The sequence below is a fragment of the Opisthorchis viverrini genome (genome assembly GCF_000715545.1).
Source record: "Opisthorchis viverrini unplaced genomic scaffold opera_v5_40, whole genome shotgun sequence".
Lineage (NCBI taxonomy): Eukaryota > Metazoa > Platyhelminthes > Trematoda > Opisthorchiida > Opisthorchiidae > Opisthorchis > Opisthorchis viverrini.
Window position 1 is genome coordinate 921,795 of NW_008751694.1, and position 25,318 is coordinate 947,112.

Here is a 25,318-nt window from a genome sequence, read left to right on the forward strand (position 1 = left end):
AATGTTACTGCATTTTCTGCCATAGGCATGATGGTTTTTATAAGTCTGCCTAACTTTTGAGGCAGTGCTATTGAAACGAGTTTCATTCCTTCGGTTGCAAAAGCGCACAGCGAAGGACAAGATTAACATACTGGTTTCTTTCGCCACCATGACATTTGTGACGAGGAGTAAAGTGTAAGTTTGTGTTGGTACGCGTGATGAACATGCTTGTCTAAACTGAAGGAAAATTGGCATACTCACGACCTAAGGCTTCTAGCACCTGGATTTGCTGTCTGGAAACACTAATGCGTTTTAGGCTTCAACAGGTCGAGGCAGGTGCGACGTATCGGAGATGAGGAATTGTAGTATATGTGATTTTCCTAGATACTTTTGACGATGGGGGGAGTGAGTTTGAGTGGAAAGATATCCGAACAAAGAGATCGGTCGACTATCACCAAAGCGTATTTTTTAAATACACTCTGACTTAAGAAGTTAGGTCGGGATCCCGCTCGCCTATTCCATTTTATTAAGCAATTCAAAGCTGAAAACATCCGAGATCTCGTCATACAAATGGAGCCAAGATATGCCGGAAAGCCAAGGAGCATTGTGCAGCATCATCAGTAGTGCGCATCTTACGAAGCCGATAGGTGTGAGATCCACGACCTTCTGGAGTAGTTGAGCACTTAACCGTGATCACGTGATGTAGCTTCAGTGACCTAAGTAGAAGTGGCACTATATCCCGTTTAGTCATGCTGCTGATCAATCACTCGTGGCAGAACGGCTAACTGTTCAAACTACTAGCCGCAAGGTCAGGGGTTCAAGACTCCCTGGAGTATCGTCAGAGGAATACTGCTGATGAGTCCCGATAAGGATAGAAGAACTGTACAGTGGTACTCGAATTTTCAGAGTAGATTGGATTCAATTACAGCACTGAATCTCAGTTGAAAATTCCCAAACCTTCTGGCACTACCAACAATCTGAAGACTGTTGTGGGTTGAGACAATATAATTGTCCTGGCTTGAGTCTTAGCTGTTTCAAGGCCTCCCCAAACTGTATGCTTAGATGATTAAATACAAAACGACCTTGAAAATTACTTCTCATCTTTGTTGACGGGACGGTCTACTTTCGGTGTAATACAAGATACTTTGGAACTTCATTTCAGCAGATGCGAGGACCTTCAAAACTAGTCTATATACAACCAATTTGTTTAACATTTTTATTGTGATAGACACCATCATGTAAAATTTTCGTACAAAAGGAGTCAACTTTGCAGAAATGTCCTTTCCCAGTACATTTCCCAATAGAGGCAGAAAGGTTAGCTCTGACTGTATATATAGCGGAATACTAGTGCTGATGAGAAATATTCCAGTGGCGGTTTTTTAACTTTCGCAACAGTACTCACAAAAATCACATTTCGCGTTAAGGTGAATGGGTTCGATCCTGAAATATATCCTGTAATTGGACCTCTTCACGCACCCTGCCTTCAAGGGGTAGGATCGGTCCAGAAAAATCGATTAGGTGTGAATAGTTGGTATGCTTGTTCCGAAAACTTCCGGTACTAAAAGTGCGCATTATCTGTTACGAATCTCAGCGTAGTAGCGTAGAGTGCAGAACCGAATAGCGATTGGTATCTCTGGTCGAATACTCCAAGCGCATGTGAATTTTCGACTACCTACGCGTATTTTCTGGTCACGCGAATGACGGTGACTTCAGCTCAGTTTCATAGCCGTGAATAGTGTGTGGTGGTTCGGATCACCGCAGCTTATGATAGCGGACAGTGTAGGATAGAGAGGGTAGAGAAAAACATACAGAGAAGAGGAAACTCCTCTTGCAGCCTGGGAAGTATCCGAAGTAGAATAAAAATACGACAACACGACGAAACGGTACCTGTGATGACGATGACTTAAAGGTCTCCACGACAGGCGGCCGACCTGAACAACGTGTGCAAGCATATTCAGGTTTGCAGTTCCCAGAGCAAAAAAGTCTAGAGAAGAAAGGGTAAAAACCGGAAACATGTTAAGTTTTGTACAGTCCTAGGCAACGAAGAGGTGAACGGTCACGTTTGTCCTTGTAGAGGTCCGACATCATCACTTAGTACATTACGGCCTTTCTCCTCAAAGGTAAAAGTCATCTAAGAAAGCTATTTAAAGAAACAATCTTAGCGGGTTCAAGGTTGTTTCTCCACAGAAGACAGGCTGAGGCAGAGTAAGGTATTGACAATTTGGGAGAACGTGATTTTACCATCCGCGTCCGAGTACGTAGTCCATGCCACTCTTTGAATCAATCAAAATCGTGTGACTCAGCAAGGCGGACTATCCACTGAAAAGACTGGTTGTAAGACCGTTGAAAATCACCAGATACTATAAAATACTGGTTGTTGATCAGGTGGCTGTTGATCTGTTCGCCGAGGTTGGCAAATGGCTTGCAAACGTTTCGTCACCATACGAGGAGACATCATCAGTGCGCAGCCATCATCATCATCAGTCATCACCATCATCAGCCACCGTCATCAGTGCCACCCAACTGCGCACTGATGATGTCTCCTCGTATGGTGACGAAACGTTTGCAAGCCATTTGCCAACCTCGGCGAACAGATCAACAGCCACCTGATCAACAACCAGTATTTTATAGTATCTGGTGATTTTCAACGGTCTTACAACCAGTCTTTTCAGTGGATAGTCCGCCTTGCTGAGTCACACGATTTTGATTGATTCAAAGAGTGGCATGGACTACGTACTCGGACGCGGATGGTAAAATCACGTTCTCCCAAATTGTCAATACCTTACTCTGCCTCAGCCTGTCTTCTGTGGAGAAACAACCTTGAACCCGCTAAGATTGTTTCTTTAAATAGCTTTCTTAGATGACTTTTACCTTTGAGGAGAAAGGCCGTAATGTACTAAGTGATGATGTCGGACCTCTACAAGGACAAACGTGACCGTTCACCTCTTCGTTGCCTAGGACTGTACAAAACTTAACATGTTTCCGGTTTTTACCCTTTCTTCTCTAGACTTTTTTGCTCTGGGAACTGCAAACCTGAATATGCTTGCACACGTTGTTCAGGTCGGCCGCCTGTCGTGGAGACCTTTAAGTCATCGTCATCACAGGTACCGTTTCGTCGTGTTGTCGTATTTTTATTCTACTTCGGATACTTCCCAGGCTGCAAGAGGAGTTTCCTCTTCTCTGTATGTTTTTCTCTACCCTCTCTATCCTACACTGTCCGCTATCATAAGCTGCGGTGATCCGAACCACCACACACTATTCACGGCTATGAAACTGAGCTGAAGTCACCGTCATTCGCGTGACCAGAAAATACGCGTAGGTAGTCGAAAATTCACATGCGCTTGGAGTATTCGACCAGAGATACCAATCGCTATTCGGTTCTGCACTCTACGCTACTACGCTGAGATTCGTAACAGATAATGCGCACTTTTAGTACCGGAAGTTTTCGGAACAAGCATACCAACTATTCACACCTAATCGATTTTTCTGGACCGATCCTACCCCTTGAAGGCAGGGTGCGTGAAGAGGTCCAATTACAGGATATATTTCAGGATCGAACCCATTCACCTTAACGCGAAATGTGATTTTTGTGAGTACTGTTGCGAAAGTTAAAAAACCGCCACTGGAATATTTCTCATCAGCACTAGTATTCCGCTATATATACAGTCAGAGCTAACCTTTCTGCCTCTATTGGGAAATGTACTGGGAAAGGACATTTCTGCAAAGTTGACTCCTTTTGTACGAAAATTTTACATGATGGTGTCTATCACAATAAAAATGTTAAACAAATTGGTTGTACACAGACTAGTTTTGAAGGTCCTCGCATCTGCTGAAATGAAGTTCCAAAGTATCTTGTATTACACCGAAAGTAGACCGTCCCGTCAACAAAGATGAGAAGTAATTTTCAAGCTCGTTTTGTATTTAATCATCTAAGCATACAGTTTGGGGAGGCCTTGAAACAGCTAAGACTCAAGCCAGGACAATTATATTGTCTCAACCCACAACAGTCTTCAGATTGTTGGTAGTGCCAGAAGGTTTGGGAATTTTCAACTGAGATTCAGTGCTGTAATTGAATCCAATCTACTCTGAAAATTCGAGTACCACTGTACAGTTCTTCTATCCTTATCGGGACTCATCAGCAGTATTCCTCTGACGATACTCCAGGGAGTCTTGAACCCCTGCGCACTGATGATGTCTCCTCGTATGGTGACGAGACGTTTGCAAGCCAATTGCCAAGCTCGGCGAACAGATCAACAGCCACCCCATCAACAATCAATAAACTCACCCGAGCTACCAACACCACATTACATTACCAACTATAGAATACTTTCAGGATGAACAAGATAGATTTGAAGCGATTTCGATCCTAGATTTTCAAAAGTGGGTTAAAGAGAAGCGAGCTACCAACATTTCACCACATTACCAACTATAGAATACTTTCAGGATGAACAAGATAGATTTGAAGCGATTTCGATCCTAGATTTTCAAAAGTGGGTGGAGGTAAAGAGAAGCATTTTCAGTTGAGGACGGACATACAAGTTACGAACCAGTTGTACACCTTCACACTCAAAGAAATCCGTATCCAAATTCGGTTTGCAGAATATCGACATTTTATACATATAATCGGCGAGAAAATGGGTAAAAAGGTGGACAAAATTGGAGCAGATCGTTTTCGGACCGAACCTACAAGTGAGCAACCGCATGATTACGCTGCTCCCAAATGGCACCGCCTTTACAGGGACTACTTGAGTTCTGAACGATTTGCCCGTGAGCATCCAAAAGTCACCCATCTGAGTCCGTGAGAATACAAATATCCTCCTATATGAAAAAATTACGTCCTCTGCATAATCCGGGTACCATTTTGATTGCTGGAGTGTGCACTCCATGGATGTGACAATTACTGAACCGAATGATAAGTGTGAGGAAAGTTAATATTGATAGGGATCACCTTTGGAAAGCTGAGTATAAACTGGACGTATGACCTACGTCTATAATCTGCACAATGACTGCACCGCTTCATTTCATAGCCCACACCAAAGGAAACTTATACAGACCATAAGATACTCGGTATGTAACATGCGTGAAATACCACAACAGGATTGAAGGGGATCTGTCGAAGTTTGACAGCGTCTCCACCGACTGCCAATTCCTTTGTGGTAAATACAAGATGGCCTAGTGCCTAACTGAACTGTCAACCAATTTCACAGCCAGAATGCTGAAAACACAGCTCACCGTTTATTTGCTGCTTTTCCAGCAAGATCGAATCCAACAAAAACTAAATCATCATCTTCATCTGAACCGGTGGAATCAACTGCAGTAGAGGAGGAAGTAGTTAGTCTAGAAATAGCCTGATCCGAAGACTCATGGTTAATTTGACCGCATGGTGATAGGGCGGGCGATCCATCCGCACGTTCGAACTGCTGGTTTGTGCTTTTGCGGACCGGTGTCGACGGTGGTTCAGCAGCACATGCAGTATCAAGTCTCATTCCAGAAGTCTGTTCACGTGTCGCATCTGCGTTGTCAACTATCGTACTGTGAAGGGTGGGAAAATGTTGTGTAAAAACAGTAGGGACAAGTGAGCATAAAACTCGCGAAGGGCGTGTGAAACAGTGTGCTATGTTGGATAATAAACAGGTAGCGCGGTAAAACCACTCACCGCTGGGTGAAGCACGACATATAGTGAGACAAAGCTGATAAGACCAAGTAATTCTGACGTGCGTCCTCAATGTATTACCTAGATAGGAATACCTAAAAAAAGACCGGAAGATGAAGAAAAGTGAAGATTCGAAGTTCTTTCTGTGGGTCAAGTTTCAGGTTGACTTCACGATCTCCCAAGGCGACAAATAAGCGACCCGGCTGTAATTAATTCTCCATTACTCCTTCACTGGACAGTTTTTAATCCAATTCATATGAAAAAACAAACTGGATACAGAATTGGTTCTTAAAAAGTTCTTAAAAAAACACCTTTATAGGTAAGCAGAATGCCTTCCGAGTGGTATTTTCTCTTTGGAGAGGGTCAACACAAAGCAAAATAATTTCCCAACCCAGAGATGTTCAGGTCAGCGGATGCCTCTGAAAGTGGAGTTTTAGGGACGGGACAAGGTGTGTTCAGCCGTAATTTCATCTTTCCATGCGGAGGAGGAGAGAGGATCCCTATATACCATAAGTAGACCGTATTTGAATCAAGATAATCCACCCGTCTGAGTGTGTTTCAAACAACTCTGGTTGGTGCACGATGAGAATAGTAAATTAGACGGAAGTTTTCCCTTCAGTACCTATGATCCTTTATGTCTGAGAACGACTGGCCATCAGACTCCGTACCCGAAGTCTTGTGTGGAAATAATTGTGGTCCCAGTTGGTCCGGTTGAAATTTTTCGTCCCGCATAAGATTGAGTATCCCGAATCTTGAAAAAAAGCTGGATTCGGAATTCTACGAAACTGTTTACACACAGATAAGCATGTTTATACAGGAAACCTAAACTGCCTACTCTCGTGGCATCAACAAGTGCGCAAGTGTCACTGAATGTACAGCGCAACGTCAAAGTCCGTACAATAAACAACGCCGAGCGGAGGTTGGCTCGGTGGTGTGGGTTATGATTATTCCCTCCGTGACCCACCTTGTGGTTCTGATTTGCGGTGCGATCAGACGGATATCGTAACAGGACAATTCAGAATAGATCCAGCAGTCTGAACAGGAAATCGAATGAGTAACATAAACAAACACAGAGATGCTGGCACACCAGTGTCGGACGGGGCGACCTTTGTGGAACAGCAGCTAAGGAGGCCATAAGCAACTATCAGTAAGTAAGAAATGATGGAATCATTATGCTGGCAAGTTAGACTCAGTAGAAGCAAGGGAAGTGGGTTTGAATTCAACTCGCTGTTGAGGCATACGATATAGTAAGCGATTTGGTTGACTTCCAGCGGATTTCGCAACCCCGGAATACGTGTGCGTCGAAGGCAGTTGCATAATAAATGCACATAGACATATAAAATGACGAAGATTTCTTTGGAGTGAAAACAGAACGCGAGGCTTTGTTGAAAAAGTCCAAACCAAGGATACCCATGATGTCATACAAATTGTCACACAGAGTCCCGTATTTCATGGACTGAGAATTTCCGTTTTCTAGGCTAAAAATCCTATTTTTCGTTTCATAGATTGGCGATTCCAATGCACAGACAAACGTCGTGGTTTGTTGCCTCGATTACGTTGTTTCACTCCGAAACCAAACTATGACGAAAAACGCCGTTCAGCACACACAGCATAGTCTAGTCTGAAAGACATTTCTAGAAGGCAGACTCAAATCTAAAAATAGGAAAACTCATAGCTTATGCTAAAGCGCATTGCCATATAATCGGATTGGAGAAGCTGTCTTTGCAGAGACCGTGCTGTTTCGACAACCAAACTGCCTAGACTGCCCATATATCAAGTAATGAAATAAACTTGTTTCGGTAAATGGAGCGTTTGTAGGATTGACCAAGAGGGTTCCCCCATGCGGTAATTCATTTTTACAATACATTTAGAACATGTAACTCTAATCCACTCGTCACAAATATATCGAGAGTTATTCACTTATTTTTCAGTCAGTGCTCAAACTTACGGTATGACTCTCTGGAAAAGAGGGATCGACATTTCCAGAACTGCTGAAAAAGCCAATATCTTGAATGGTCCTTCACTCAGTTATATTGAGCTTCTAACGTACGGACGGAGGCGAACCTCACTGTGCATTCATACAAGTCATGTTTCCTGGGATTTACCGCAGTCTGAAGTTTCCCACATGAGACATTCAACGTACACGTTCAACAGACGAGATGTTGAGTGCCGAATAGGGCATGTGGCCTATTTTTTACCGTCGCGAACAACCGAAGAGCAAATTTGCTTAAATGAGGGTTAATTATATGCTACTTACTATATCCAAGTAGCTAAAGCAAGGAAACACTTGCGTGACACTTTGGGAACACGACGGATGTCGGATGTCCACAATCGACTGGTCAAGAAATGACCGGCGCGAAATGCTACCGAAGCACCGCCACGTGGTGCCGAAACAGTAAGCATGTTGCCGAACGGTCTACAACCCAATCAGAATGGATGGTAGTGCGAGATTTCGCAACTTTCCTCCTGTAAGTGGAGCTAATTTAAGCTGAAGAGTCGAGAAGCACTGTACACCTGTTTCACTCTGATTAGGAATCATCAGTAGCGTTCGTCTCACATAAACACATGGATTATCGATTCCGAGACCTCCCGGTCAGTGGTTGAACGCTTAGTTGTTCGGCGACCAGCGGCTGAACAGTAATGTTATCAACTCCCACAGAACTCTAAATAGCTCGGTGGTTAAGGCGTCAGCTTACAGAAAACAAGGTCCGTGGTTCGAGCCCAACCTCAGCGTACCGATTGCTCCTATCTAGACTTGGAAAACGTGGCAGCAGCTCAGCCCTCGTACCTCCTATTGGCATGGGCAGCTAGGTTTCTAAAGGGTGCTACAGCTGGACGATTCCATTTTAATTTTTCATTTCTCTCACTTAAACACTTAAACACATCCTTTAATCACACGAATCACATCACGTGGTCATGTACTGACCGGTCCTTCAAGCGATAACTTCTCAGATGGAGCTTTCAAACATTTTGTAAAATCACTTTTTGTGCTACTTATAAGTGGATGGTAGTGAGATATTGTGATATTAAGTTAAGATTTCGGTCGTTAAATGAAGCCAATCTATACTGGAGTGATTGGACGTCCTGAGTTTTAGTTGAGCTTCTTGCGGGTGAGCTAAATCCTGGTACGGCTTGGTGCACAGAGGATGCTTTGATGATGCTGATATATAAACCCCCAAGTGACACGTACAGACAAGTGGCCTCGACGATTTGTTGTTGGAATTGGGGGAGGGAGGGAAGTATGAGCTAAGGCAAAGGGCCTCTTCGTCTTTTACGGAATATTGAAGGATATTTAGAAAATGTTCTCCGAACCTGTCTTTTGACTGACGAAAAAGCGCAGCGGATAAGTATCACAAATAGGCAAGATACGACGGTAGACTGACCAATCTGGACTTGAGATGATTTCCCCCTCCATCAATGTGCGCGCTTTTGCTTCAGATCTCTGTTAGCATCGACTAAATGTTGTTGTCCTCATTTTAGCAGCTTCAACAATTTTATAAACCCTAGAACGGTTGGGTCGAATTGCCGTAACATGCATCCAAACCTGGAAAATGGGCTTACGATAAACCATGGAAAAACATTAGAAGAAATGATCGAACAGATGTATGACTTCATCGAACCGAATACGCATATGTCGCGTGTGAGCAAGAATATGCGCAATGTGCATTCAATGTGTCTGAAGAAGGGATAGTGATCTCCAGTCTGACATACTACGATCTTCGTTTTTGGCTTAGTTCGTCAGCCTCAAACAGGAAAGTAAGCAGAAAAAGAACAGTGGCGACCGGGCAATATGCTCTCCGTGCACTAGTAAATGCAGCTTAACCACTCACTTTGGTGGTTGCTCTGTTGCCGAAGTATCGCCTTCGCGCACGATCCGATATACACATTGTGCTGCTTCTTGCGAGTCGGATTCAAAGACCCAGCCGTGACGAGGAGATGGGGATGCACTAGACATGCATAGAGTTTCGAAGGCAGCTTGTTCCGTTTCAAACAGATGGGCTAAGGAAAACGCCAGGTAATTGCAAGCACGAGTTAGAATTCAACGTTAGTGATAAACTTAGGTAAAATCCAAGGTAGATTAAGAACTGATTGGGTGGGGTAATGTCAAGGATGACGAGCATATAATTGGACTGAAGATCGTAGCTCTAAACTAGGCTACCTTTCAGCCACAATCATGAACAAGAAACTGGGTTATGTTTAGGGCGAAGTCCTCTCCATAGAGGTCTTTATGCGTAGGTACTAAAGCGATCCCTCCTATCACTGATGAAAAGATTATCTGGTCTCCCCTGGAGAGCGAGCACTGTTCAGATGAACTTCGTACGATATCCGGTTGACAAAGTTGTAGTTTATCAACGTGTTTGCCGCCTCAGGTCTGTTGGAAGCCAACAAAGGAATTTTCACCAGTTACATCAGGGCTGACTTTATTTTCAACAATTTAAGGACTCAGTTACGTTCAACTCACATTCGAAGTACCTAATTTGAGGTGTGACGCAGTTATTCAACAGAACGGATTGAGGAAATCAGGATGACACATAAACGCGACAATGAACTCGTTGAAGGCGGAGGCCAAGAGCACGAGACACCTCGATTGGTTATGGTGTGAAACTACAGCTCGAGATGTTTTTTGAAACCAGACCTTAGCTCCTCAACTGCTCCCATCTAGGTTTGGGAAACTCGGGGATATTTCAGCCATCGGGTTTCTGTTGTGTCAAATGGCAGCTACCCATCTAAAGTTATCATAGCTGAACGATCACTTATTAATTTACGGTGAACCCCAAATTAGTAGTTGTATTAACTGCGGCGTTGAAAGCGAAGGACCTTAAAAAAACTATAGCCGTGTACTGAATATTTTCCCCGCCTCATGACTGACAACCTTTGAGACAGTGATTTAAAGGTTAAACATTCAACCGACTTTGCTATCTGGATATCACCACTAGGAAATGGAATTAGTGATCTTGCAATGGAATAACCGACCACTAAATGATAAATAGAACTCGAGGTTCGAGAAAAAGCACCAATCCAAACGTCGGCCTACCTACTACCTGTGAAAAATAACGGCGATCTTCGGCCTACCAAAACCTTGAAGTGTGGAAATTGAGGAAAGCTGGATAGTAGCGAGCGGTATAAAACTGAATTCCCAAACCGCAATTCCGGTTATTTTCCCCTTTAGGTGACTGGGAACCCCATGACTTGTGACCGCTCATTTTTGGATGAGCATGTTATCACCTGAGCCTACTGCCTAATACTTGCCCATCGTTGGCGTGTTGAGTGATGTCTAGCAGGAGATCCTATGCAACGATCAGGTAGAGGGAAGCTGTGCTGTTCCAACACGAAAATTATGTTGTCTTAATACAGCATACAAAGCTGTTGAATAGCTCAGCGAGTGATCACTTCTCAGATGGAAGTTTTATTCGTCGTGTGAATTATTCTACCTTCTGAGTCACTTACAGATTGCTTCTGAGATACTGTCCTATGGGTGAGGCCAAGCTGTGCTGAAAAGCAGATACCTATTAGTCCGCAGGTCACAGGTTTGAAACATCTCATAGTTTCGTGAGATGAGCACTACTGGTGATTCCCAATAAGAATGAAAAAGGGTTCCAGTGCTTTTCCACCTTCAAGCATAGATGGGCATTTGAATGTTCCCTAACCATTTAGCTGTCTGTAGATAACGTTAGCCCAGGACTGGTTGTCCGAATCCACCCTCACGCTTCGATTGCTCCTGTCCAGGCAACTTGGTAATACCTAGTGTTTCCAGTGGGTTGCACAGTAGCTACATATGCAAGAGATCCTATAGGTGAAAGGCTTACTTATGTATGGTTGTATAGCAGGCAAACACTGGCACTGAATTTAGACAGGCTGGTATTTCTGAATGTTCAAGTTAAACAGTCACGCATTGGACCCACGAGTGACTTGACAGCGCATTAACGAGAAAGAGGTCAACAATAAAAAACAAACCTGGTGACACTGAAATACTGGCAGAATTTTCTTGGAGTTGAAGGGTAGGCACAGCTGGGACAGGTGGACTGTTGGAGAGAGTTCGGTAGGCAATGATAGGAGCATTGCTCGCTGGTTGTGCAGGGGTTTCAACGTCTATTTGCTGTCGGAGATTGGGTTCAGTAATAGATCTTGCATGTTGGTGCTGCACACCAGATGCAACAACACCGTGCACTTCACCATGGCGAATTAATATTGAAGGAGAAGGTGAAGCAAGGAGCTCTGATGCAGTCGACGCAATAACGGGTTGCTCATCCTGTGAGGGCTTATCGTCCGGAGAGTCCAGATTCACATATACTTCCTCCACAGGAGGTGCAGCCACACCTCGTACGAGGCACTCGCTTCCGAATGGAATCACACTGGGTGTATTTTGGTCCATGGGGATGCGGACACCTAAAATCTCGCGGTAAAAACTGGTGGGTGGTGGTAGTTTGGACATCGGAGTTACGTTGACAGCCTTGTGCGGAGATAGACTGACGATATTTCGAATCTGTGGTACAAAGCTCATGTCAACCGACAGAGACAAATAGGGTGCACCGTGTGAAGAGGTTGAGGCGGGAGGAATACTTGGCGGGATTCGGACACGTCTTTGTGGAGACAAACTAACAGAGGAAACAATCTGAGGGCAGTTCGCTGAGGATGCTGAGGGTGTAGTACTAATTACAGGTCCCGGGATAGTATAGGCTGCATGTAGTGCAGGGTGTTGGTGCCCCTGAAAATTAGAAGTTGTGTTCAGTTGAGCTGGTACGAGACGCGGTGACACACCAACGATCGAGTGACGACGGTTCATATGCCTCTGGACGCGATCCAACCGGGAGGCCCTTGAACAACAAGCAAGTAATGAGATAGACTATAAGCATGGCAACAAAATGACACTTTAGGTGATCCAAAAGTGGATCGCTAGAAACAACGCCTGCGAAAAAAACCCTAGAGACACTAAGTAGCCGAGGCAAGACATACAGAACGGCTCTGGGATTTCGATAAAATGGCCCTACACAACTGGTGCCAACAAACCATCTTCATCGGGCCTCTAAGCGGAAGAGATACCGTAGAGACACTGGAAACTGCCCTTCACTATCTTGAAGATTCTAAGTTCATTCCATTTTTCCACTTCTTTTCCTAAACTTCGCGGTTAACGACGTTTTATCCTGAGTCCGGTTGTGTTTGTAATAGGGGGGGGGGGGGGGGCAGGCCGATGCATATACTCCGTGAAACAAGGATACATGAGTAACATAAAATACAGCAAATATTTAAGCGATCAGAGGGGGGGGGCGTTCGATAGAATCGATCACATGAATCTAATAAGTAAGTTGAAAAAGCTTCGCATTTACGCCTTAAGTAACACGAGCCTAAGTTGAATGGGATGGGATGAAGTGGAACCTAATGCCATACTGGAGCTCATTGCGCATTGCTGTCACTGATGATGAGCATAGGAACGTCGGCGTCGCAGCAGCAATTCTTTTAAAAGTAGCAATGCGCATTGCTTCTACCGACCTCTTCTTGTACTATGGCTGCTGCGTGTGTGTGCTATGAAAACTCGGCAACGACTATATACACATAATCGTGTTTATGGCTTTATATAGCTAAGTTTTGTTTGGATTATGATATGATTTGCCGCTGAAAGTCACTGGCGTCGATTACTTGGTTGTGCATTTGCATTGACTGCTGTATCATATTTAAAATAAACTGCATTATAATTTTTCTCCTGGACTGTATATCATGCTGTTGTATTGTGTCCTGTCGTACGCTGGCTGTATTGGATCGTATTGTTTACTATTCCGTTCTATGGACTCGTTTTTACTAACTCTTGGCGATTCTGAGTGCTAATGCTACATCGGTGCTACATGTAGCTCTGTGACCATGACCCTACAGACCAAACAGCATGACGCCTAGTACTAGGTAGCCCGTATATGTGTGCCTCAGTGCGTCTCACGAGTCATCGGACCACCATTCGTATCCATTGCTCCTCGTCTGTTTGGGTGTCCACATCCGATAACTACGGGCTAGCAGTTGGGCATAGTGACGGCTTTAAAACTGCCCTCATATGTTCATTCTCCGGTCTTACTTCGGATATAAAACGTTCAATAGGGTGCACACGTGGCTCAGCACAAACTGAATGTAGCATTATCCACTGTGTGTGGAGGTCTATCGACGTCCTTCCGTGTAACAGGCCAATCCCGATGACAGCCCACGATTTAATTTGGATGAAATACTACCCTATTGACCGGTTTCAAGAGAGACTGAAGAGCAAGGGTTCTGCAGAACTCACGCTAACTAGTTGTAATACTAGTGATCAACTATGCCTGTGATTTTTTTAATCACTTCGGCTCATCCAATCAGCAAAAAAAGACTTATCAATGCTAAACAGTAACCAATGAAAAACTAGACGTAGACGCAGTGAATTAGCCAGTTCACTCATTTTGACTTGTTCTACTGTTCTGATGTAGTGGGAGAGTTATTACATAGAAATAGGTCAGCCGCAAATGCAACAGTGAGGAGGTATGTAGTATCCTATAGGGCGAGCATTTATAAACTTACGTAAAAGCGCATTGTGTGCAGCTGTAATTGTGTAGAACATCTGGGTCTGGCTCAGTTCGTCTCATACCATCGGCTGTGTTGACTTGTGTATGGGGTATTAAAACAGCATTTCCAGTTAGTTTCACTGAACACTGGGTTTCTACACCACTGGATGAGACGGCAACCGGTGATGAACTGGGTGATTGGAGCCCTTTCATCAAACGGTGCCTAAAGGATGCAGTTTCAGAGACAGGTTGCTTCGGAGAAGGGGCTATCGCAGGAGAAAGAGAACAGGGAGTATTGTATGAGGCAATACAAACTGAACGAGAGTCATCTTCCCTCCTAAAAATGTGGGGAAAACGTCATTATCCAGGAGGGAACTTTATATGGATAAAGAACTGAGTATTCGTATGGTTTGTATGGATTTGTGTCCAAGATGCTTCAGTTACTTCTTTTGTCACACTCACTAAATATAATATCGCTTCTACGCACTTATGACCTGATTACATTTTCCCCTCAGTTTTGAGCACTAAACAGATCAAACGACTTTATAGTGTATGTCTCTACGGATAGATGTTAAACTAACGGCAGTATTTGCTTAATCGTATATTCAAACTCTTTTGTTTGCTCTTCTTCCAATGTTTCGCAATTTAAACCGATTGCGGTGTTGTGCGACTCGAGCTCGATACTACTGCGGCTAACAAGGGACAACAACGATGAGAGCGAGGAATTTTAGGCAAAAACCTACGACAGAAATAATTCCTTTCTCGTTTCCTTCATAGGCACACAACAGCAGCACGTCATTGATTTGCCTTGGATCAATAAGTACAATTATTAAAATAGAACTCCTAAGCTTCTGGGAATGCTAAAAAACGTTGCCGAAATCACTCATTCCGTAGCCCTCGATTACCGAAACCCTAACTGTTCACACGCAAAACAGACATATACTAACTGGAAGTTCGTGCGGGAACCAGGGTTTTTAGCTGGTTGTGCACTTCAAGCAGTCGATTCACTGAAGGTCTGTTGCAATCCTGTCATACCGTAGAACGTTGCTCGTGGACAGTAAACCGAGTCCTGCACAAACTTCGGTAGGTTATCCCGAACAGCGCTACGGTGCGCTTTCTAATCGTATAACACAAGTGCACTTTTCTGTTTAAGAGCATACTACTGCTGAGGTAAAACTGAGCGTGATGAAATGTGACTGTTATCCTCCGATCCAACAAGCAACAGTATGAACTGGACTAGTATATGTGGATCTCCACCGTTGAGCTGAGTTAATCAGTCATGAGTTCCATGAATACACAATCGAGATTCCGAAAAGTGCATCTGAAAGTCTCCAATTTCTAGGTCACTCTTGATGAGTAATCAATCAGCGAAATCTGTGCGGACATCAAACAAAACTTTTACGAACCGATACCTCTGGCTCCAGCGTAGAGACAGCCTGTCCCGTCAGTTTTCCCGGCATCCCAGTCGTACTGGTTAGTATAGTAGAGTGAAATATTTCGAAAATGTGCACATACGGTTGGGTACGCAGTGTAGTCGGGCGGACTTAGTCCAAGCCGAATGGCACTTGCACTTCCTGTCTCAATAGTTCAGCATACTACTAGGGATCCTCCTGGTCACTGACGGTTCTAAACGGCTACGAAGAATGGATAGCTACGGGAGGAGACACCAACGCTCTTTCTAGGNTCAGGAGATTCGGGGAAGACCAATAAATGAATTCATAGGCACCCACAATAATCTCGAGTGAACAGCGACTATGCTAGTTTCTTCTGAAAGGTGGGAAATAGCAGAAATTCAGTAAGAAATTGAAGGGGGCGATATGGTTCAGTGGTTAGAGCGCGAATTTACCGACCGGAAAGTCCGTGGTTCGAATCCGACATCTGCCTCTCGGGTTCCCCTGTCTAGACTTGGGCAACCTCGAAGTATCCTGACTATACGTACTATCTTCTGGTGGCATGGTAGTTAGGCACCGAAAGGGTGGTACAGCTGAACGATTTTTAAGACATTGAATGGTGCTTCCTAGAAGTTAAAATTGACGTATGAAACGGTCGTTCAATTATGGATCGAACGTCTTAGCGCTAGTTGACGGATGGGTCGCTATGGGTCAAGTTAGTCGAAGATTAAGCTAGCTATCTAAACATAACCCAAAGAGAATCGAGGATAGTGGTGCTTCAAGTGCAGGTGTTAGTTGGAGTTTGGTGAAGGTTCTGATGATGATGGGTCAAGCTGGTTGAAGGTTGGTAAATCGCAATAGTTAGGGTTTACTCCTCATAACCAGGAACTACGACAGCTGCGACAGTTCACCGACACAACGGTCCCACTGTTATTTTATTACAAAAAACGGTGTGTGGAAATGAAAAGTGAGGGGAAGTAAGAACCTAGTGCCAAGTTACCAAAAACGCTAAGGATTGGATGACTGCCGTGTAGCGAGCCGCCCATATCCCGTTGTTTGACCAACTTGGCCTGAAACCAACCACGGAAAATCAACAATTGTTTTAATTCTGGATATCAATTGAAGCCAAAGCGGGGATCGCTCTTCAGTAACCTGATGCTACGCGGCATTAGATAGAGCGCAAAAAATACACCTTGGAGGGGTGGTAGCGTTTGAAAACGCAAATGCAAATCTATAAATGAGTAGAAATGCTACTGTCATACTACCTTGTATACATGGCGCTCTGTGATTTCACCCATTATACCTTTAACCCAACGGGCATTTTACGAAGCACAAAGTAGTGGAATCATAACGAACGTGTGCTACGTGCTCCAAGAAAAGTTCATAAAAGTGAACCCAGTAATTTATAAATACTGGATTTCTCTCAGGAGCGGACATCTCCGAAAACTCGAAAATTATCCACCCTGAGTAATGGTCTAAAAGGCGCTTTAGCTTGAGGAGAACATACATCGACCTCCAGTTTTAAGAGGTCTACGATGGGTGTCCATCGAAATATGGGTCTATAGTCGCGCGGGCAGCTAGGCGCGTGACATATTGAATCATTTAAACTAAAGCTATCTATAGTCCTGATATTTTATAAACTAGTTATAAAGACAGCGTTGGCGTGTTTAACCAGAAAGCATAAATTCTAAAGGTAAACAGTATGAAGGTATCAGTCAGGAATGCTAACATAACAAAAACTACAAATGACCGATTAATTACTCACCTGATGGTACACTAGATTCCACTGAAGCTTCAATAGATAGCTGATCCATCGGCTTCATGAGGAGTAGAGGTGATGGAGAGAAAGAAAATGCATACAAATTACCGCTGAACAGTAGTAACTGTTTTGACAAGACGGATGTTGACAAATGTTAACAAACGAATACTTCCACTGCCTACTATGAGTTAGCATGTCTGAAACACATTTCTGTGTGGATCTTATAAGCATCTGCATGATGAGGTATGAGGTTCACAAGGAATCAGGTTGTTGGATATATCATCATCCCCCAAAACCGTTTAGTTGTTGAGTTATTACCAAAGTTACTCTATGGAAATTTGAATTTTTAATTTTCTTTCCCTTTTTGCCATGTTGCACATTATTCCCAATGGACTGCGCTTCGTACTTATTAACCGGTTGCTTGCATTTGTGTGTGCTTTGCCTTTGGTTGGGACAGTAAAAGATCTCCTCCGAAAGTCCGGTCTTCTTTCTCTCTGCGCTAGGAATGGTTGGGTTCGCGTAAATGCTGGGGATTTGTGCACTCGTTCTCAAGTCGCATGTAGCCGCTGATCGTACCCAACACATAGGTCGTATTAATTGGAAGGAACACATACAGCTGGAGTAGATGGATTTGTCAGGACCTTAGGTTCTAGGATGAACAGGTTCCTGAGATGAAATACACCCATAGGTAAGTTGCGTTAATGTCAACGGGGCACTTAGCTGAATCTATCGTACACGGAACTCTCCTTACAAGCAGTGCATTAAGTCACATTACCGGAAACAGACTTCACACAACGGCTTAGAAGGAGTGTATCCCAGGTTTTGACTCAAAGTCATACTTGTACCAAGCAAATAGCGTGGGTGAAGACGGGGGTTAGTTCGAAACGGCACAGAGTGAATTGTCGCTAATTGCAAACACTATTATTGTCTGAGTTCTGAATCAATGCAGCACTACTCGAAAAGCTAGCTGGAAAGCGTCTAACGATGCCATTTGAAGCTTGTCCATGGATGGAGAATTGTCCTGGTGGTTGAGTCTGGGTGGCCAGTAGCTATCAGGTAATAAAATGCTGTTGCCGAAAAATCAGGCATACTTGTACATGTGTACAGTTACCTACATAAAAGAAAGGGCACAAAAACGTGAATGACATAACCAAGTGGTTCTGCAACCATCCTTAACATGTCACGTAAAAACACAGATCGGCGAAGGACGAGCCGCACATAAGTAGGCTGCCGACAATCAGTAAAGCTGACCGGGCAAAAGATGTTCAAAAGTGAAGAGAACGATTAAAATTCTCAATACTCGAATGCGGAAATTGATTGGCGACAGACAAGCAACATCGCGCAGTTTGCGGCGTGAATATGTTAGACCTCAGTGGCTCATCGTATAAGGGCTAACAGAAACCAGTGGGTTGCAGAGGCAATACCACCTGAATCAACACCAGTCTTAAAACACCTTCAAATGTGAGTGAGAGTCGTCTATGGAAAACACTTACGATGTGCGTGGGGTGAGGGTTCTTCCTAGGCCTGCCACGCGGGCCTGTCGAGGAAAAAACACAATTAATGATAACCTACATCGTTGAACAAAAACACTCAAATATGGGTGGATATAACTTGGTGTGAATCAATTTTACGCTTGCCATGTACGAAAAACAAATGTAGCATGCAAACCCGATCCGCGTCAGCCTCTTCACCAGCTACTCGAAATTCCGCGCTGATACTTTGAAAATGCACATCAGCATAACTTGAAAACAATTTCACAATAATAAAAATGGCATAAGATGTGCTATACAGTAATACCCCAATAGTGCACGCTGGGGAGGAGTGGGACTCATTATACCCAGGGAAAGCGATTAAGGGAAACGTGAAAACACTTATAAAACCATTGGAATAAACAGATCTGAGAATCAAGTTTCATCAAGACGCTACCAAAGCTAGTGGGCCAGGATCTCTGGCAAATGTCATCCGATAAAAGCTTAGCTCACGATAACAGACAAGCGTCAGCTACGCGATCCACGTTAGGAAGTGACAGTAGGTTTGCCACTGGCTCCAGCTGGGTGACGCATTCTGGAGGGTTTCCAACCGCACGCAAAAGGAACATCGTGAGGTCAAACATGAAGGGTCTAACCGGAGAATATCCGTGTGCATATCGCGGTGTCACGTCGCGGCGAACGTCCTCCGTAAACATATCGCCGACAAGGATTTGCAGTAAAAAACATTTTTCTTTGGTTGACGGTGGTATGGCCGTAATGAATACATGCCTCGAACACCTTACCTGCTGCTCCAGCGGGATAGACTCACCACCGAGTATATGTTCGCGGAACATTTCATTACAGACATGCTGCGGCCAGTTGCGAAAACATCGATGACCGAAAAGTTGTGATCATCAGATCGGACACACTAATTTTCATACCCATAAAATGATACCACCCTCACAGTCGCTTTGTACTGATGATCACTTAACCTCAAGAAAATCTGCTTTTTGACACCAAAGATGCACATTCGAGAATACTGCTCACTATAGAGGAAAATGTTGGTAGCTCAGGTATCGTAGATGGTGGTCGTTGGCTACCAACCCACCGCTACGCACTACTACGCTCCACAATAACGCACTGATGATGTCACCTCGATTGGTGATGTAGTAGTGCGTAGCGGTGGGTTGGTAGCACAACCACCAACCCTACGCTACGCACTACTACGCTCCACAATAACGCACTGATGATGTCACCTCGATTGGTGATGAAACGTTTGCAATCAAATTGCTCAGCGAACAAGCCAACGACCACCGTATTGCTCACTCTTTGATAATGTGTGCTCCACCTACATCCACAACCGTATATTGAAGACCTATGCAACTGCCGTCGTCCAGCTGCAACACCCATTCGGCGCCTAGCTGCCATGCCACACGAAGGAAGCACGAGGGCTGAGATACTCCCAGGTTGCCGAAGCCTAGACAGGGAAGTCGAGATTCGGAGGTCGGTTTCGAACCACGGACCTTCCCGTCGGTAAATTTACGCTCTAACCACACAGCTATCTTGCAACTGTCAAGATAGGTTAACCTGTCAACAAACTGAAGCTCCGCATTCTGAAGTTTGAAATGGGTATACAAGAGCGGGAAATCCAGAAGACCTTGGATGTTCAACATGCAGAGCACACACTCAAAGCCTTGGTTAGAGTAATTTGTGTGGCTGCATGATCGCCAAATAACAGAATAGTGACGTCATGACAACCAGATTCACGGGCCCTTGTAAAGTGCCGCACACTATACAGTCCGAGGAAGAAGCCTTAAATGCGACGATGCTGTTTCCGTGTCCAATCTGCTACTGAGGACATGATATAGCACACGGTCAGTATAGTGAGGGAACGGATTGAAGAAGGAGAATGGGTGTGTAGCACAATCGATATCAAACGGTGTACACTGAGTAGCTATATATGACAACAGTAGGCGCGCTTCGTGATGCCGATGGTAAAAGTGAATAATAATAATAAATATAATAATAATAATAATAATAATAATAATAATAATAATAATAAAGACAATGGACATTCCTGACGAAATTCTCGAAAGGACCATTGAAAACGCTGACATGGACAGATGTATAAAATAGAAGGCACGGATTAAGCAATTCCAAGGGCATTCCCAGGTGTTAATGTATAGAAGTAAACTATCCATAGAGTCAAAGGGTCATCACACTATTAACAGTACCGGATGTTAAGATCAGTTAAAAAAAATTGAAAACGGAGAGCCAACTAAACAGAATCCACCTTGAAGACGGAACTGCGTGCACGCATCATACAAATGCTTTATTCTGTTGGTAGTGACCGATACGGAAAGCTCATACCAACTAGCACGTCTCTCAACTGTACTATTCAAGCAATCCATAGTCTAAAGTAAAGTGAAGAGTTGGAACCTAAACATGATGGGTGTTCACAAGACTTCAAAAGAACTTACTTTGGTTACTCGCTATGCTCACCGGAGTATTGCGTGGAGATATTGCGGTCGGTCGGTTCTGTGAAACCTAAGCAAGGTTAAAAACGCACGAAAAGATCATGTGGGGAGTGAACGAGCGGTTAACGGTAATCATACGAACGTGACGGTGAGACAAATAGGATTACACCATAATTCATAAGTCGATGAAAACCTTGAAGAAGCAAAAAGTAAATGTACGCTACTATGCAACAACTTATGAGTGAAAAATTACCTGAAATTACCAAAGCACAAACAACATGACCATAGTTTATCACGGTGACTTTCCAACACAAATGTTTAGCTCACTTTTTTTAAGGTACGACAGTTACAGATGATGTATACAATCTCGTCAAATCATGCTGAGTACGAGAGCAGTGAGGACATATGTGATAGAGGAGTATCACGTTGGATTTAAGACAATCTCTTCGCAGCAAATCAGTTTCATGCAGTTCATATATAGGCAAGAGTTAGCGGAGTAGTAAGCGTGAAAAAAAGAAAGGTGAATGTTAACTAACCAGAACCAGTGACTGCTCGGTAGTGGCGACTGTTGTAATCACGGTGGGCACATGGCTGACCAAAGAGAGGCCTGTTGTAGCTGAAATAGCGACAAAAAAGCACACCATGTGAAATGCGCAAAGTGACCCGGCTGGTTTCGAGAATCACAGAAACAAAAATTCAATGACGCGAAAAATGGTAGGAAAAATTGACGGAATGAGTTGACACAACTCAAAGGGTACGGCGCAATCTACTGAACACAAAGCCTCATACTCGAAAAACCACTTGGCTTTTGGACTATTCTTGCTTAAGTCACCCTAACCTTGCAATATCTCATCACCAGTGCTTGCTTCGGGCTGAACATAATGAACCGAAGGGTGCTTGATGCCAAGAGGAATAGGCTTCGAAATGTCAAACATGAATTTCACTCGTACTCCTTTAGAATACCTTTTGGTTGAGTCCTAATGGACGCTGAGAAGAAGCCTTACCTACGATTTTAGGGCTCCACCAGAAGCAGTGGCTCATCAGACAAACCAATCATTCTGGCCGAAATCTAAATCATTGATTGGATCGGAGAAATCTGAACTCTGATATCCTCCTCAGATTACAGAGTTAATCAACAACCTGAGCCACAAGTAGATTAGACAATGCAGGCTGTATGAGGAGAACGGATATATGAATAAAACTTTCCCATCAGATTTCAATACTGTTTTGGTGTTCACACTTTTACATGTAATATTACTGGCTAGGATACACCAGCCTCTTTAACGTAACGCCCAGTAAGATCTGCCCTGAAAAGATATAGTCCAAACCTAAGAATCGTTATTGCATTCTTCGATTCAATTCCTGTGAAATATATGCAAGGTCTGTTATGGAAAGAGGAATCCGACATCAGTCATAGTAAAACAAAATTCACGATACTAGCTAGCCACATACATACAGGTAAATATGTACGTACTTGTTGGATTCGCTGCAATCGGTGGTGTAACATGCCGGGGTGGCTGAGAGCACTGTGAGAAAACGGGTATAAGGAATACGCTGAAAGTCTGTGACAGGAATAACTGATACAAGGATTGGAAGTTCTACTCACACAGTATTAGTGGAATCAACATAAAATGGCCTCTGTTTGAGTAGACCGTGTTGAACTGCAGGAGTAACGGGCAGAAAAATGCTTACCACTGGTGAGTGAGACGGTTCATTCAAAAGTAGCGGGAGTTCTGTTGCGACCTGGTGAGTCTGTATCAGTCGAGGTTAAGTTGCGATTTCATTGAAAGATTTGCCACTTAAATTGGTGTTACCGGGAGAGTCAACTGAATCCTTTTTTCACGGTATTATTCGTCTGAATGTGCAGCACAAGAACCTCCTGACATCTCAGTTAGAACGATATTCATCAGTATCATCAAGAACAGCAACACCAGTGTGGACACTGATGCTTCACTGCCGCAGTTCAAAACATCAAAGATGTTAGCAACACCGAAAACAGGGTTCAAATGTGTTTAATCTAGGTGTCCCAGCAACACCAACTGAACTTGCAAATAAGCGTTTATTGCCACTTGGTCTTCAAGGAACCAAATGAGTTTTACAGAAATTCGAGTACTACCTGATGAGACCCAAGAATGGCGAAACCAGTAGTGGACTGTCCAGATTTTTAATCGACCTGCTGAAATGGTGACCAATTATCGTTCATCAGTGAACCGGCGCACAACAGGGGCTAGACTGTTTTGACCAATTAGTTAAGTTCGTGCAATTTGGTTTCAAGTATAACATAAGGTTGACGGAAACTCGGAGACTGCGCCTACCTGATGAGCCCCAAGAAGGGCGAAAGCGGTCGTGGGCTGTCGAAGAATTTCAGCAATCTTATGTATGGGTAGTGCATTACGTATATACGTGTATCGCGATATCTCGAATATCGTACCAGCTGAAATATGGGGCGGCCACCACATTCAGTTGTCTGGAAACATTACAAACGAGAGATTCAGCTGGCCTGAAACCCAGCTGAGTCTCCCGTAAAACCAAATTTGTTTGCAAATGAGTGTATTTCGCTAACTTCGTGCAATCCGGTTTCAAGTGGAGCATAAGGTTGACGGAAACTCGGGGAGTGCGCTTACCTGATGAGCCCCAAGAAGGGCGTAACCGGCCGTGGGCTGTCGAAGAATTTTTAGCAACCTTATGAGAAGTGCACTACCTATATACAACTATTTAATAGTTTGGAAGAATATCTGCCTCACAGAGCTCATTTTACCGTGCACAGGGCAAGAAGAACCAAAGAGTTGTCAGTCGACGACTTACCAACTAAGCGTGAAGTTCCTGAAAATCAAAATCAGTCGCATTGACGACAGCGGTCTCCCTGACAGGGGCCTCGGAACAAAACACGGCGGAATAGACTACCTGATCATGCAACAGGTAGCATTCCTGCACCGGAGCTGTTGCCTCCGATGCGTGATTGTCACACATTGGTCGAAAAATACTGGCACCCAGCGAAGGAACCGAACCACCACCTCCAATGTGTGAGTACCTCTCCATTACTCTCTGTGATACCGAATCTGTAGCAGCGGAACCAATCAACCCTCAGTACCTTCGGTCGGAATTAAGTGCTATTAGCTTGGAAAACGAAATGATTGAATCCAAATACTCCATTCTGTAGGTCTGAGCTGATGGGTGCGCCAGTGTCCTAACAGCTAACTTCAACTCATTGAGGTCGGTCGAACGAAAAACGTCTCAGTAAGGAACAACCAAACATGCATCCAATTTAAAAACAAATAACCAATTAGACCAACCGAATTGTGTTGCTCGTACCCACTTGTCGACAAACCCGTCCTGATCGGCAGAGCACCACTTTCGACATGGGTCACATACTTACGGTTACTGATATTCGCACAAGTCATTAGAGTTTCATCACTAGAGTGATGAAACAACGGTAATTCAGCCTATAGCTGGAAACGACCAAAGTCCACAACACTGCAGAGAAGGAGGGGGCCTTCTCAACTGAGCAGTAGACTCGGTCGAAGTTAGAGAGGAAAAAAGAGATCAAATTGTAGGAACTTACCACACTGTTAGATCCTCCATATGTGTGCATCCGACTAAGGAAACGTGGGCGAACTGAGAATGTGCCAGCACCTGTGAAGAAGCAAACGGCAGAGGAGCAAGAGGGTTGAAAAATGTTCAAAGTGTAATATTCAAAGAGTAAATGAGCAGAAAAGGAAAGTCAATTCAACACACATACCAGGATTGGCATCAGCACAACGATTGTCTACGAGTGGTAGGACGCAACCTCGAGAATTGGTCAACGCTTGTTGGTTCAGTGAGGCGGCCGAGAGGATGCGTAATGTCTGCTGAAAATTGCAGACAAGCAGGGAGGAAGCATAAAAAGAAGTGGTAAATGGGCGACGAAAATATGGGTGAGTCTTGACTCTGGTAATGTGAACAAACAAGGTATAAGGATATAAGGTATAGAATATCATAAACGAGAGAGTAAGTTGAGTCTCTCGTGAAAACCAAATTCTCAAAGGTATAAGGACCTTCCTGGACATGATACCAATGAATGTTGCCACTCGGTTG

General features: G+C 43.9%; 2 protein-coding genes across 2 annotated transcripts in view; one reads left to right on the forward strand and one right to left on the reverse strand.

Annotated features, from left to right (window-relative positions):
* Positions 1 to 25,318, forward strand: part of T265_02882 (hypothetical protein) — a gene marked incomplete at both ends in the record, with an annotated part of 87,859 nt that overhangs the window by 52,622 nt on the left and 9,919 nt on the right. The gene's annotated exons all lie outside the window — the stretch shown is intronic.
* The window catches only part of T265_13112 (hypothetical protein), a gene marked incomplete at both ends in the record, with an annotated part of 44,357 nt that continues 30,626 nt past the window's right edge, over positions 11,588 to 25,318 (reverse strand). Inside the window, 9 exons of the mRNA XM_009167265.1 lie at positions 11,588 to 12,447; positions 14,165 to 14,462; positions 17,305 to 17,422; positions 18,792 to 18,835; positions 21,248 to 21,314; positions 21,781 to 21,860; positions 22,719 to 22,806; positions 24,807 to 24,877; positions 24,984 to 25,092. Coding sequence (XP_009165529.1) covers positions 11,589 to 12,447; positions 14,165 to 14,462; positions 17,305 to 17,422; positions 18,792 to 18,835; positions 21,248 to 21,314; positions 21,781 to 21,860; positions 22,719 to 22,806; positions 24,807 to 24,877; positions 24,984 to 25,092 — 1,734 coding nt within the window. The remainder of the gene's footprint in view (positions 12,448 to 14,164; positions 14,463 to 17,304; positions 17,423 to 18,791; positions 18,836 to 21,247; positions 21,315 to 21,780; positions 21,861 to 22,718; positions 22,807 to 24,806; positions 24,878 to 24,983; positions 25,093 to 25,318) is intronic.